General features: G+C 57.5%; 1 protein-coding gene across 1 annotated transcript; it reads left to right on the top strand.

The window, feature by feature from the left end:
• Positions 1-5,207: 5,207 nt before the first annotated feature.
• Positions 5,208-8,279, top strand: TFF2 (trefoil factor 2). The gene is made up of 4 exons (XM_036017464.1): positions 5,208-5,369; positions 6,015-6,164; positions 7,016-7,162; positions 8,081-8,279. Exons 1-4 carry the CDS (start codon positions 5,297-5,299, stop codon positions 8,092-8,094), a joined length of 384 nt encoding a protein of 127 aa, XP_035873357.1. The 5' UTR covers positions 5,208-5,296; the 3' UTR covers positions 8,095-8,279.
• Positions 8,280-12,658: the final 4,379 nt, after the last annotated feature.

Here is a 12,658-nt window from a genome sequence, read left to right as displayed (position 1 = left end):
CATTTTCAAGTTTATTTTTTAGAGAGTTTTAAGATGATAATATAGGGGTAGGCAGATTCTGTCGTAGAATCTCAAAGGACCAGATGGTAAATATTTTAGGGTTTGTGGGCCAGACAGTCCCTGTCACAGCTAATCGACTCAGCCGTCACAGCATGGCAGTAGCCATAAACACATGGGTAAATAAGTCAGCATGGCTGAGTTGTTTTTTTTTTTTAAGATTTTATTTATTTATTTTTAGAGAGAGAAGGGAGGGAGAAAGAGAGAGAGAGAAACATCAATGTACGGTTGCTGGGGGTCATGGCCGGAAACCCAGGCATGTGCCTGACTGGGAGTTGCACCTGCAACACTTTGGTTTGCAGCCCACACTCAATCCACTGAGCTACGCCAGCCAGGGCATGGCTGAGTTTTAATAAAGTTTTATTTAAACAAACAGGCAACAAATCCATGGGCCATCGTTTGCCAGCTCCCGTCACTTTGATGTGACATGTGGTAACCTAAATAATTTAAATATTTTGAAGTTTTAAAATCCACCAGATTTTGGCTTTTCTCAGCATGGGGTCAAGTAAAACGAGCCACCACAGGCACTCAGATACCAAAGAGACATCTTACAATAATGCAAATTCTGAATACAGTCTCTCAGAGAAGTACAAGGAGGCATCACTTTGCATAACACATTAGAAAATGGGCTCCCGTTATAGTCATCCAATTATATTCCCAAACGTCACTCGTCAAGAAATCTGGAGTTTCATCCCCTCCCAAACTCTGCATCAACACTCATTGGTGGGGAGTTGGTTCTCTGCTGATTAGTTCTCATTGGTTCATCTGTTTCTGTCTTCTCCTAACTTTGGCCACGTTCCTCACTAAGTGGACACACTTGGTCTGGGCTCTGAAGGACTCCATTATCCACCTACTCCACCGCGCAGCACCGCCAGACTCAGAAACCTGGAAAGCTGGGGGTGGGGGTGGGAATGGAATCGTGCGTTGTTCATCCCCATGAAGTGACACCCTCTTCCACACTCGGGGGCACCAGGCCTGTAAATGTTGGCAATGAAAATACTTCTCCCCTGATGCCAGTGTAAGAATGAGATCTCACCCTGGTCGGGTTTGAGGACACAGGAGCGACTTTGGTGCACACTGAATAATAAGCCCCCATCCACCTGCCCTTACAAAGGAGGACGCTGTAACCCAGCGACGGGAGGAGGTTTGCCTCAGTTATGTTCCCATGACTGTGTCTACATGTTACTGTACGAGTTCCAGCGGTGATCGGGGTGGCGGGCCACGCGCGGTGGGAAGCTCCCATTCCTCAGCTCCCGGGGTGGGGGTTATCCACTTCTCCGCCCTGTCTGCCCCCCTGCGCTCCCCCCCACCCCCCGTCCACTGGGGAAACCCATGGTGTGCAGACGCTGGGTCCGGTTCTGGGATACGAAATGAGCGAGGCCCAGCCCCGGCTCCGGCCTCACCCTGCACGTATTCTGCGGAGTCCATCAGACCCGGCACTAGCATCAGCCCTTCCCCCGCGCTGCCGTAAGGATGAAATGCAACCCAGCGCGTGAAACCCGTAGTCGGTCCCCTGGCACAAAGTTAGCCTGCACTAAGTGCTAGCTGGTACCTTTGGTATGATTCATAAAGAAGCCAGAAAAGTAAAAATCTCCTTAAAAGGTAGGCGTGGCTGATGTCCTGAATCGGGTGAACAAAGGGTGCTTATTTGAGGTGGGAAGGGCACTGTGGCCTCTCTGGGGGCAGTAAAGGAAGTCTTCCTGGAAGAAGTGACTCCCGACTGAGAGCAACAGCACAGAGAGGAGGCAGCGAGACGGAGTGTGGCGGCAGAGCCCCGAGAGAGATGCGGGCCACGGGCACAGGCCCCGGGGCCAGGGCGTGTGCAGGGGAGTGGGGCGTGCCTGCCCCTCGAGGGGCCCCCAGCCGCCGAGGAGGCTACAGGGGCGTGTGGGCCCGGCTCGCAGAGTGTCTTGCTTTTCATGCTCAGGACACTCAGAGCTGGTTTTCACCCTGCAGGCCGTGGCAGGCAGGGGAGTGGCCGAAGAGGGACATGTCGAGATTTTCATTTTCTAAAGATAATTAAGGCGATTGACCTTTGTCTGGAGAGGGACAACCTTTTGTTGTGGCTGAGAGACGAGTTAAGAGACAGGTGCAGCCAACAAAGTAGGAAGTCCCCAGGACTAGTCTGGGGGTCGATGCAGATGCTGACGGAGGCCACGCAGGTGCCGGAACTGGATACATCCACCTGCAGGGAGGGGGACCCAGCCCTGGCAGTCTGGAGAACTCACCCCCGCATGAAAGGACCGCCGCAGCTCCAGCCTCAAGGGCTGCCTTCAAAACCCCTTGGAGAACAGGTTTGTAAGCAGCAGCTTTGTTCACCTTTGTTTTGTCTAAAAAAAGTTGGGATCTCTGTACCTTCTGCTCAGTTCTGCTGTGAACCCAGAGCTTCTCTAGAGAGTCAAGTCTATTTTTTTAAAGATTTTATTTATTTATTTATTTATTTTTAGAGAGGGAAGGGAGGGAGAAAGAGAGAGAGAGAGAGAGACATCAATGTGCGGTTGCTGGGGGTCATGGCCTGCAACCCAGGCATGTGCCCTGACTGGGAATCGAACCTGCGACACTTTGGTTCGCAGCCCGCGCTCCATCCACTGAGCTATGCCAGCCAGGGCTAAAATCTATTTTTTTTTAAAAAGTGTTTCGCCTTTATTTTTGGAGGATATTTTCACTGAGTATAGAATTCTGACTTGACAAGGTTTTTCTTTTCTGTGAGCACTGCAGGGCTGCCATCCTGTTGCCCTGTGGTTTTCGTTGTTCCGGATGAGGAGTCACCTGTGATTCTCCTCATGCTCCTCCGTATGTGGTGTGTGTTTTCTCTGGTTGTTGTGAACATATTTTTAATGACTTTAATGACAACCACTGGACTACGCTGTTGCCCCGCTGTGGTTTTCTTTCCCTTGTTTGGAGTCACTGGGTGTCTACAATGTGTGAGTTTATATGTTTCATCAAGTTTACAACATTTTTGTCATTATTTCCTCTGTGCTTTTTCCCTCCTCTCCTAGTGCTACCCCAGTTCTAGGGATGGTAGACCGGCTGGTGTTCCCTCGCAGGTCCTGGGGGTTGTGTTCCCCTGTATCAGTGCCTTCCCTCCGCCCGCTGCGGTCTGGAGAGCACGCACGCACGCACGCACTGCCCCGGCGTCCAATCAACCAGCCTCTTCCTGCCAGCTCCTGATCGAAAGCCCGTACAGTGGATTTTTCATTTTAGATTTTTTTTGTGTGTCTAGAATTTCCATGTGGCTCCATTTCAGTTTCCATGTTTGAATTCGGATTTTAAAATTTGTTTTCTCATCATAGTTTTATGTCTCCCTTGAAATACTTGAACACTTCAATGCAAAATCTGGGTCTGTTTCTACTCACTGATTTTTCTAATGGGTCACGCCTCTTCGCCCGATGAGTGAATTTCGGTTTTGCGTTAAACATTGTGGTGTGTCTGGATTTCGCTGTCCCCCTTCACAAAGGCTAAGTTTCGTTCTGTCAGGCGGTTGATTTACTTGCAGATTAAATTGATTTTTAAGACTTACTCTGAGGATTTGCAAGAAAGGAGACAGGAGGAGGCCCTGCAGCTAGCGGAAGCGTGGAAAGTGGGATGGTTCATGGCCAGTACCACCAAGGAGCATGGTTTTTGAGTGAGAAGGGAGACATCAGGTCTCAAGGTCAATGTCCAGCCATCTTCCCGAGCCCATGTGACCGCAGCGTGGACAGACGACGCGGGTGCAGACGCGCCACGTGCACAGCTCCACGCCCCTGCAGGGCGCCGCTCACACTGCCGACGTCCCATCTGCTATAACTTGTCCTGAAGAAATGTGCCTTGTTCTAACTTGCCCCCAAGCACCGCACGGGTGGCTGGTGCCCGGGAGGGTGGTGCTGAGTGTCTCCACCTGAGATGGATGCCAGGGAGCATCTCAGGGGAGACCCACACTTCTGTGGGGGTCAGAGGAGGGCGGGAGCCTCGAAGGCTGAGGCTGGTGAGCTGTGTCTTGTCCACGGATCAGGGGTTTCGGCTGGACGTCCGGAACGGCCAGGCTGGGGACAGTGAGCAGTCGGGTCCAGGGGGAGGAAGCAGAGAGAACAAAGGGGATGAGAAGCCAGGAGAGGGGAGATGATCTGGGGCCTCCTGTCTCGGTGGTGACAAAGGGCGACAGGGACATGGGGCAGGAAAAGCTGACGTTGTGTGGTTTTCAGAGATGGAGTCCCATTGGTCCCGCAGCAGGGGACAGCCAAGGACCTTGTCTGGAGACGTGCTAGCTAGACCCCTGGAGGCCCTGAGGACCCAGGGTTTCGGATTCCCTGAACCTCTGGGTCCCTGGCTGCTCGACCGATGGGGGACAGACTGGCGTGGCCTAGCAAGTCCTCTGGTGGTGTGGAACTTAACGGCCCTCCCGGCCTTCCCATCGCACCTTCCCACGTGTTCCGGTGGGGCGTCTCCCCTCTGGCTCCTCTCCTCCCCCTTTCTGTCCTGCCCTCAGACCCCTACCCAGAGCACCTTCCCCGGGCATGGCTGGGTTGCAGGCAGCACCTTTTAGGACACGCAGGGAGTTCCCACGGGAGAGAAAACGAGCAGTTTGGGGGGTTGCTAAGATGAGCTTATTTTCACACCCATCCGGGCTTCTTCTCTCGCCTGGTCAGATGCATCTCCACGGAGAGCAGCCGCCTCCCCAACCTGGAGGAAGGAGGTGCTGGCGAGGGGCCAGGAGAGCCCCCCCGCCCTGACACCTGTGCAGCCCTGGAGGAGGGTTTCCCGTCCTCCTTGGAGACCCTCCCATTCCAGAAGCAGGGGTCTTCCTCTGCTGACAGCCGCCGGCCTGGTTGTTTTCCCTGATAGCCCTGGGGCAGATATTTCTTTTAAAAAATCCTGCGGTAGTCCTCCACTTTATCTGTTGAAATACCTGGCTTATCCCTTCCTGGGTGTGACGCTGTGAGCGCCCGCTGCAGACCTGCACGTGGCCCGCGCTCCACGTCGGCATCCTGGAGTGACCGGCCCTCGGCCCCGGGCAGGGGCGGCCTCGTGGGTGCCCGGGGAGCAGGGCTCCTGGACCGGAAGCCTGCCTGCGTGGCCCTGTGTCTGCCGGCCGAGCTGTCTCAGCCCCTTTCCAAACAAAGGATCCAAAGTGTCGGGGCCAGGGGCGAGAGAGAAAGGTTATTTCCGCTTGCTGAGCAAACAGAGGGAAGATGATAAAACACCCGCTGGCAGTGGGAACCCTGCATTTCGCAGGCGCCCCTGGGTGCAGCTGAACTTGGACATGGCAGGCACCCGGCTCCTGGCGGCCGTCCTCGTCCTGGGCCTGTGCATGCTGGCGGGGGCCGAGAAACCTTGTGAGTATCTCTCGGGGAGCCTCCGGGGCTCAGTGTTCGAGGCTGGGCAGCGGAGCGTTGGGGCCAGTGACCCCGGAGACCCTGCCAGCGCCCCGAACGCAGCGGGAGTATGGGAGTCCCCCCTTGGTGGGTGTCCATTCCTGTGTGTCTCTCTCAAGGGGGAAAGGCGGGACCAGGAGTGAACTTGAGGGAGGGAGCCGTGGGAAAGGCATCCTAAGACACAGCCGGCCCCCGATTACACTCACGCTTGCTTTCCTGCTATTCCGGGAGGACACCTGGGGTCCACACGACCTCCAAGAAGGGCCTCCCTCTGGTTCAAGGTCAGAATGGCCACAGGAGCTGGGGGGCCAGCTTGAGGAGAGCGACTGGTGGCGGGAGGCCCCACCAGAGTCTCCTTGGGGCCTGGCCTTGACCATCTCTCATCGGACCTCCACCTGGGTCCCTCTGTCCACCTCTCTCCAGAAGGTTATTTACTTATTTACTTGCTTATGTGTCTTACTAATAAAACCACTTCAGCAAAGCCCCATCACTATGGGCGAGATAAGTCTTCGCATTTCCCTGTGTGGACTGCGAAGGTGTCCCAAGCACGCCCCCGTGAGCAGGGGTGCGCAGGGAGGGGAGACCTGACCCTGGGTCTCTCCCCAGCGCCCTGCCGGTGCTCACGGATGAGCCCCCAGAGCCGGAAGAACTGTGGCTTCCCCGGCATCACCAGCGACCAGTGCTTCGACATGGGGTGCTGCTTCGACACCAGCGTCGTAGGGGTCCCCTGGTGCTTCGACCCCCTCCCGAACCAAGGTAACCGGTGCTCAGGGACAGGTGCCCCAGGCTGCCAAAGGGAAGGGAAAGTGCCCCCCCCCACCCCGCATCCACCCCCAGAGGCCCAAGTGCTGGCCCCTGTGCCTTCGGGCAGACATCTCTGAGAACCCGTGTGTGTACAGAGCTTGTCTTCCTGTCTTTAAAGAAAAAACAACTCTCAGGCCCCTCCTACCTGTAAAAGGGTGGCCCCTGGAGGGGCATTTAATAGGCCACCAGCAACCCGGCAGCTCACAGACCCCCGGGATGAGGGAGTTAAGATATCCAAGGTGGCCTTCTGCCAGTGCCTACGAGCACGGGAGAAGGTCCTTCATTCCCAGGCGCGCACAGAAAACCATGGTGTGTGCGGAGCACGCCGGTGGGTCTGAAACGCGGGGCCTGCGGCCTCTCATCCACACGCCGGGGGGCTCAGCGGGAGGCTCCCGGCCCTGAGACTGGCTGTTGGCCGGGGCCCGCCCTCGAGAGGAGGTGCTGTTGGGTCAGACACTTGGGCCACATGCTTTGCAATCTTACACATCACTTGCCAACCTTGTCTCGCTGTGGCCTGGGGGGCCACCCCGTTTTACAGAGGGGAACATCGGGCCCAGAGAGGAGGAGTGCCTTTCTCCAGACCCCAGGACTTCTGACTTGTGCCATCTGTGGGGAGGAAGGGGCGGCCAGCCCCTGGTGCCCCCCCACCCCCCGTCCCCTGTCCACAGGTGTCGGCCTCGGCTGTACACCCAGCAGTGCTCCTGGGTGGGGGTGGGGATGGGGACAGAAGTCTTTAGGTCACTGTAGCGGGCCTAATGGAGTGTCCGCGGCGTCCCTCCCCCAAACCCGGTGACGGCGACCAGAGTCCGAGGAGTGCGTCATGGAGGTCTCGGCCCGAGAAAACTGCGGCTACCCGGGCATCAGCCCCCAGGAGTGCGCCTCGCGCAAGTGCTGCTTCTCTGACGCCGTCCCGCAGGTGCCCTGGTGCTTCTTCCCGCAGCCCGTGCAAGGTAAGCTCGCTGCGTGCGGCCGGCCCCCCCCCCCCCCCCCCCCCCCCGCCAGGCTCCCGGACACGGGCTGGGGGGCTTCTCAGGGAAGGTGGGGGCTGGGACGGGGAGGGCCCCTGGCTGGACTTCGAGCCCGAATGCCACAGAGGTCAGGGCTCCTGGACCCGGGGGTCGCCGTTTCAGGAAACAAGTATACTGAGGAGTGAGCCCACCTTCATTGTGAACCGGCTCTGAAGGCAGTTCCAGAATGTTCTCAGCCACGGTAGCTTCCTTTAGATACGTTTAAAGCCACGCACGGCATTGTGCGCCTTTGCCGTGGTTTTGAGAACATTGCGTGGCCAGCCACACCCCTGGATCCTGGCCCACTTCGGTGGCCTCTCCCATTTCACTTCAGCCCAGTCACCATTTTGGGGTGCCCCCCCCAAATGCCACCCCTGTGCTGGGTGCTGGGGATGGGGCCCAGAACAAAGCAGATGCGGCTCCTTCTTTTTCGGACCGCCCTGTCCTCTCCCACGTGACCAGGCGTGGCAGCTTCTGCCCACAGCGTCCTGCTTCGGGGCCAGTGCTGGGGGTGTCCAGTCCCCCTCCCCCACCCACTCCATCCCACGTGTCTCCAGACACTGAGTTGGGCAAAACAAAGGAAAAGCAGGCACCTTCCAAAAAGCGGGGAGAGGGCCCTGACCTGTGCAGGGCACAGCTTCCACTGTCCGAAGTTTCCGAGTGGGACCTGAGGGTCTACCTGGACAAGGTCCCCCTCCCAGAGGACACCCCAGCCCTGGGCGTTTGCCCCAGGAAGGGGGGATCCTCTTCAACGGGCACAGCCTGGCCGCTGGCCTGTTGGCACATGGCTCCAAGAACCATCTGCTCGGCCCCCTGGGCTCCCCACCCGCCCACCCACCATCTCGAGTTTTCTGTTTCCAGACTGTCATTATTAAGAGGAGGCAGTGGCCCCAGAGGACCCGCCCGCTCCTGGAGGCCCCGGCACCAGACGAGAGCACACCCCTCGTCAGCGTCCGGCTTGCGCGTGCGTCCCGACTTCCTGGGTTTTCTCGGCCGCTGTTTGTCCCCTTCGGTGGCTTAACATTCGGTGCCTGGAAATAAAGAAAACCCTGAAAACCTGCTCAATTTTACGTTGGCTTCCTTGACACGGAGGTGGAGACAGTGTTGTGCGAGAATGTGCGAATGTGTGTGTGTGTGTATGGTTTTAATGCTCTTTCATTCGCCATAAGAGCGGCAATTCGCTGATAGGTTCAGTGACTCCAGCAACAACCAAGTGTCACGTGTAAGTGGGTTTCGGGACCCACCCCACTGTGTCACACCTGCGCCCCCTCCAGTTGCTCCCATACTCATTCAGGTGGCGTTAGTCCTCACAGCTCTCGCAGTGACCTGCAGTGTCAGGCTGCAACGACAAAATCACTTCGCTTTGACCCAACGCATCGCAGATCACCTGCTTTGGAGCGGAGCGCCAGGCCCCCTTTCCGAAGGGGCGTCGGGAGGGGCTGAGGCTGGGTTGGCTGCCAACAGCCCCGCCCCCACCAGTTTGCTTCCTTGTTTTCTGCCCCCCCCCCCCCCCCCCCCCGAGAGCAGCGGGAGGGGACGCACCAGCTCTCACTGAGGCTCCTCCCGCCCGCCGGTGGGCAGGTGGTAGCGGACAGGCGTTTTGTGTCTACGGGAAGGGGTCAGCCTGGGGCTGTGGCGCACCGGACACCAGGCCGGCCTGTCTGCAGCTTCTCCCCGCTCCTGCTCCGGGCTCCAGCTGAGCCCACTGGCTTCACGTGTTACCCCCCCGCCCCGCCCCCACCACCTCAGAAACCCACGGCCCCCTCTTCCCGGGGGGCAGGGGGACCAGGGACACCGACTTTGCTTTGGAAAGTGGGAGTTTTGAAAAGTGTTTCTTCCGGGAAGCGACTGGGCCCACTTTGGGGGCCTCTCCCCTGTCACCGCAGTTCACACGGCGTAGTTAGCGTGTTCCCGAGTCAGCCAGGCCGGCCACACCCGGGGCAAAGCCAAGTCCCTCTGCTGGGGCCGCGTGAACTGTCCCTCCCCACGCCCCAGGGCTGTCCTGCTCGCTGGGTTGGGTGGGAGCTCCCGGTTTCATGTGGCCCTCGGGCGTTTTCTGGTCCGCAGACCTGTTGTTCCCGGGCTGAGTGAGGGCCCCCCCGCAGGAACCTCTGGGCGCCCACTCTGCAGGCATTGTCTCCAAATTCCCTTCTCTGGCCCCGCGCCCACCCCACTTCCTCCCCCAGGATTCTCTGGGACGCGTCAGCACCCTCGCTGCTGAGCTGGTTCTGGCGTCGCCCTGCTGAGGGCTGTGTGCGGGGTCTTAGGTGGTTTCAGTGGCGTTTGCTGTGGGCTGGGGGTCCCTGTTCCAGATGTTGTGACCCATGCTCCCCCAGAGCCACTCACGGCTCTGTACCCGGTGTGGCTTGGATGGCGCTGTCCCTCTCTCCTCCTCCTTTAGGTGGGCCACCAGAGGGTCCTCGCTGCCTGCCCCCACAGCAATGGTTGGTGACATGCGAACCCTTTCCCACCAGAAATGCGAACTTGTCTTTGTCCTTCTCCCTGTCTTCCTGTCTCGTCCCTTCCCCTCCTTCTCCTCCAGTGACGAGTTCTTTCTGGTCTCCCCTGCCTGTCTCTGCTGCCCTTCCCCCCATCCCCTGTCCCTTCAGAGGCGCCCCGGTCACCGCCGGGCTCCGGCAGGCACACCGCGGGCGGTGGGGGAGGGGGAGGCTTGGTGGAGAGGGTCCCATCGGGAGCTGGGGGAGGGGGAAGGCCCCTCACTCCCGTTGCCCTGGTCCCCTGGCTCCTGAGGTTCATCCAGGCCCTCGGTCGCTGGTTCAGGTAATTGCTTGAGAAGCAATCACAGGAGAGGGGACTGGCCAGCACACTCGTGGAGTGGACATCACAGTGCAGGTGGAGGTGATACCCCAGGTGTGTGACATTGGGGAGCTTCTCTTATCGCTCAGATTGTGAGCTGTCCTGTTTGTACAGCGTGGGGAATACTCACCTTCCTAGCTGGGTGTGGCGGGAATCACAATGAATGTTCAAGAGCCTCCCTGGTGCCCAGTGGGCCCACCAATGGCGAGTCTGGGCCAGGGCGATCGTCTGCCCCTCTCGTCCCGACACCACGCAGGGCCACTGTGCGGACCCCGTGCAAAAGCCTCTTCCACATGGAGTGAGGGCGGTGTGACTGCGTCCAGGAGGTTGTGGGTGGGCCCTGACGGCCAGGTACGTACTCATTCCACTCGCTGCATGTTCACCGCGGACTGGATGTAATCGGTTCTCATTTCCCCAAGGTGGTTTTGTTCTAGAAAGTCACCAGCCCTGAGTAGGCAGATACGGAGCCCCTGCGACCGGGGGAAATGCAGGGCCAGGCTCCTGCCAGCATCTCGACCGATCCCATCAGCCTGTCCACACGTGACGTGGCTGGATGGGTGTCTCTGTTGACAGAAGGCTTATCGAATATGTACCGTTCCTTCACTAACATGGAGCTCACGGCCAGCAGGGCCGCAGCCCGCTCCGAAGCCAGCTGGCCTGGCGACCCTGCTTTCCCTCTGGGAAATGCCGCAGCCTTCTTGCCCCGAGGACCCCAGAGAACCCTCGGCCGCTGTGCTTGGGGACCATTTAAGTGGCAAAATCGCCATCAAAAAGCACAAAAATGACCAGAAGGAGACATTAAACAGGCTGTGAACAGACACACGTTTGCAGTGGGAGAGCGGAGATGGGGAGGCAGGTGGAGGGTCACTGGCTAGACCTCCTGGTTTCACTTCTCCACGCCACTGCGCATTGGCTGATGGCTGCAGATGCGGCCCTGGGAGCTGTGGCTTTGGAGGGGCAAATGAGTGTCAGTGGGCTGGTGGATTTGGAAGTAGGGAGTCCATGAATAACGGGGAGCTACTGTATTCTCATTATAGAGAGTACGTGACACCTATCTGTAGTAGGCCATGTATTTTGGAGATGTGGTGCATATAAGGGGGCCCCCCAAACCCAGAATTTATTGATAAAAAGTTGTGTGTTTATTCTTCCATGTTTAAACTTCAGCCACCTTGAAAGTGCTCTCCATTTGATGCAATACACCTGTCGAGACTTTTTCCCACGGCTCAAAACAGCCTTTGGACTCATTGATTTTGATGACTTTTAGTGCTTCTGCCGTTTTTTGTTTCACCTCTCCGACATCAGCAAAATGTTTCCCTTTGAGGACTTTTTCTACCCAGGGGCACACAAAAAAGCCACTGTGGGTGAGATCAGATTAATAGGGAGAGTAGGGCATGGGGGTCATGCCAATTTTGGCCAAAAACTGCTGAACACAGCACAGTGTGGGCATTTGCACTCACAGACCACCCATCACGAAATGAGCAAATACATTAAAAAAGTCTTTAAAAAAATTACTAAAGCCAAACACAGCCTCTCACAACAACACCAGCTGGTACATTGATACAGACGGGTTCCTAGAAAACTCACCTAGTGGGGGAAGCCTGTACTACCAGGGCCTGCCCTCCAGAAGATAATTTAGTTTTGGGGGGTTCCCCCTTCATACACATAAATACCTCTGGCTGTTGCTTTGGGGTAAGGGGAGTAGCCCTTCTGTTGACACCCCTTTGCCTAAAAACAGAGGAGGAAAGGCTCCAGAACCATCTCAACCTCCAGGGGGCCCCATGGAATAAGGGTGTTGCTATAATACAGTATGTGTCGGATCCCCGAAATACACACATTGCATTATGCCATATAACCATTTCTGTCTCCAAGTCACTTCCTAGCGGTGCCACCTTCAGCAGGTTACTTACATGGGCTGTGCCTTGTTCTACTTACGGGCCAAGCGAGGGTGTTGACAGCACCTTTTCTCACAGGCTTTTGACGGGACTGCGTGAGTTAATTCTTGAGCAGCATCAGGCACACAGTGAGTGCCCATTGAGAATATAAGGCGAGTTATTGTTGTTACTCACACACCCACTTCCCAACAGTCCAGACCCACTCATCTGGGTGACAGTGTGGTCTCATTGGTCTCAGTACCCATCAGCCCCTCCAGGGTCCCACCTACTCATGCAGGAAGGCCAATCCCTGTCAGGTCCCCTCCTCGGGGGTTCTTCTGTGGCCCTGGCCACTGGCTGTGGTGTACTGGGCCGTGGTCCCCCTTGCGGGCTGGAATGCCGAGGTTGCTGTCTCATGGGGAAAGCCCTGGGGGCCTGCCCCGGCTGGCAGCGTTTCCGTGAAATGGGATGTGGTCAGCTTGCTGTGCCCTTCCCTTTCCGAGCCTCTGGCCCTCCTTTAGGCTAATCTCCATTTGTGGGGCGGTGGTGGGAGGTCCCAGTGCATCCTGGAGAATTTCCGCAGCTTCCCTGTCACCCCGAGGGATTGGGGACAGAGGCAGTGCCTCATTCCACGGTTCTTGGAAGTCTCTGACCCCAGCTCCAGCCCAGCCAGGCCTCCCTGGCAGCTCAGGCACAGGCGACCAGGCTTCCACACGGGCCCGTGGGTGACAGCTTCCACGTTTATTTCCTG

This window comes from Phyllostomus discolor, chromosome 2, assembly GCF_004126475.2.
Source record: "Phyllostomus discolor isolate MPI-MPIP mPhyDis1 chromosome 2, mPhyDis1.pri.v3, whole genome shotgun sequence".
Taxonomy (NCBI): domain Eukaryota; kingdom Metazoa; phylum Chordata; class Mammalia; order Chiroptera; family Phyllostomidae; genus Phyllostomus; species Phyllostomus discolor.
The sequence above is the reverse complement of the archived record's forward strand: the minus strand, read 5'-3'. Positions and strand labels throughout refer to the sequence as shown.

What these genes read in the sequence shown, in the direction of transcription:
- TFF2 (XM_036017464.1), top strand. Translation starts at nt 5,297, where the DNA reads ATGGCAGGCACCCGGCTCCTGGCGGCCGTCCTCGTCCTGGGCCTGTGC. An exon ending in GGCGGGGGCCGAGAAACCTT is followed by an intron (nt 5,370 to 6,014) that starts GTGAGTATCTCT and finishes GTCTCTCCCCAG; the next exon opens with CGCCCTGCCGGTGCTCACGG. An exon ending in CGACCCCCTCCCGAACCAAG is followed by an intron (nt 6,165 to 7,015) that starts GTAACCGGTGCT and finishes GACGGCGACCAG; the next exon opens with AGTCCGAGGAGTGCGTCATG.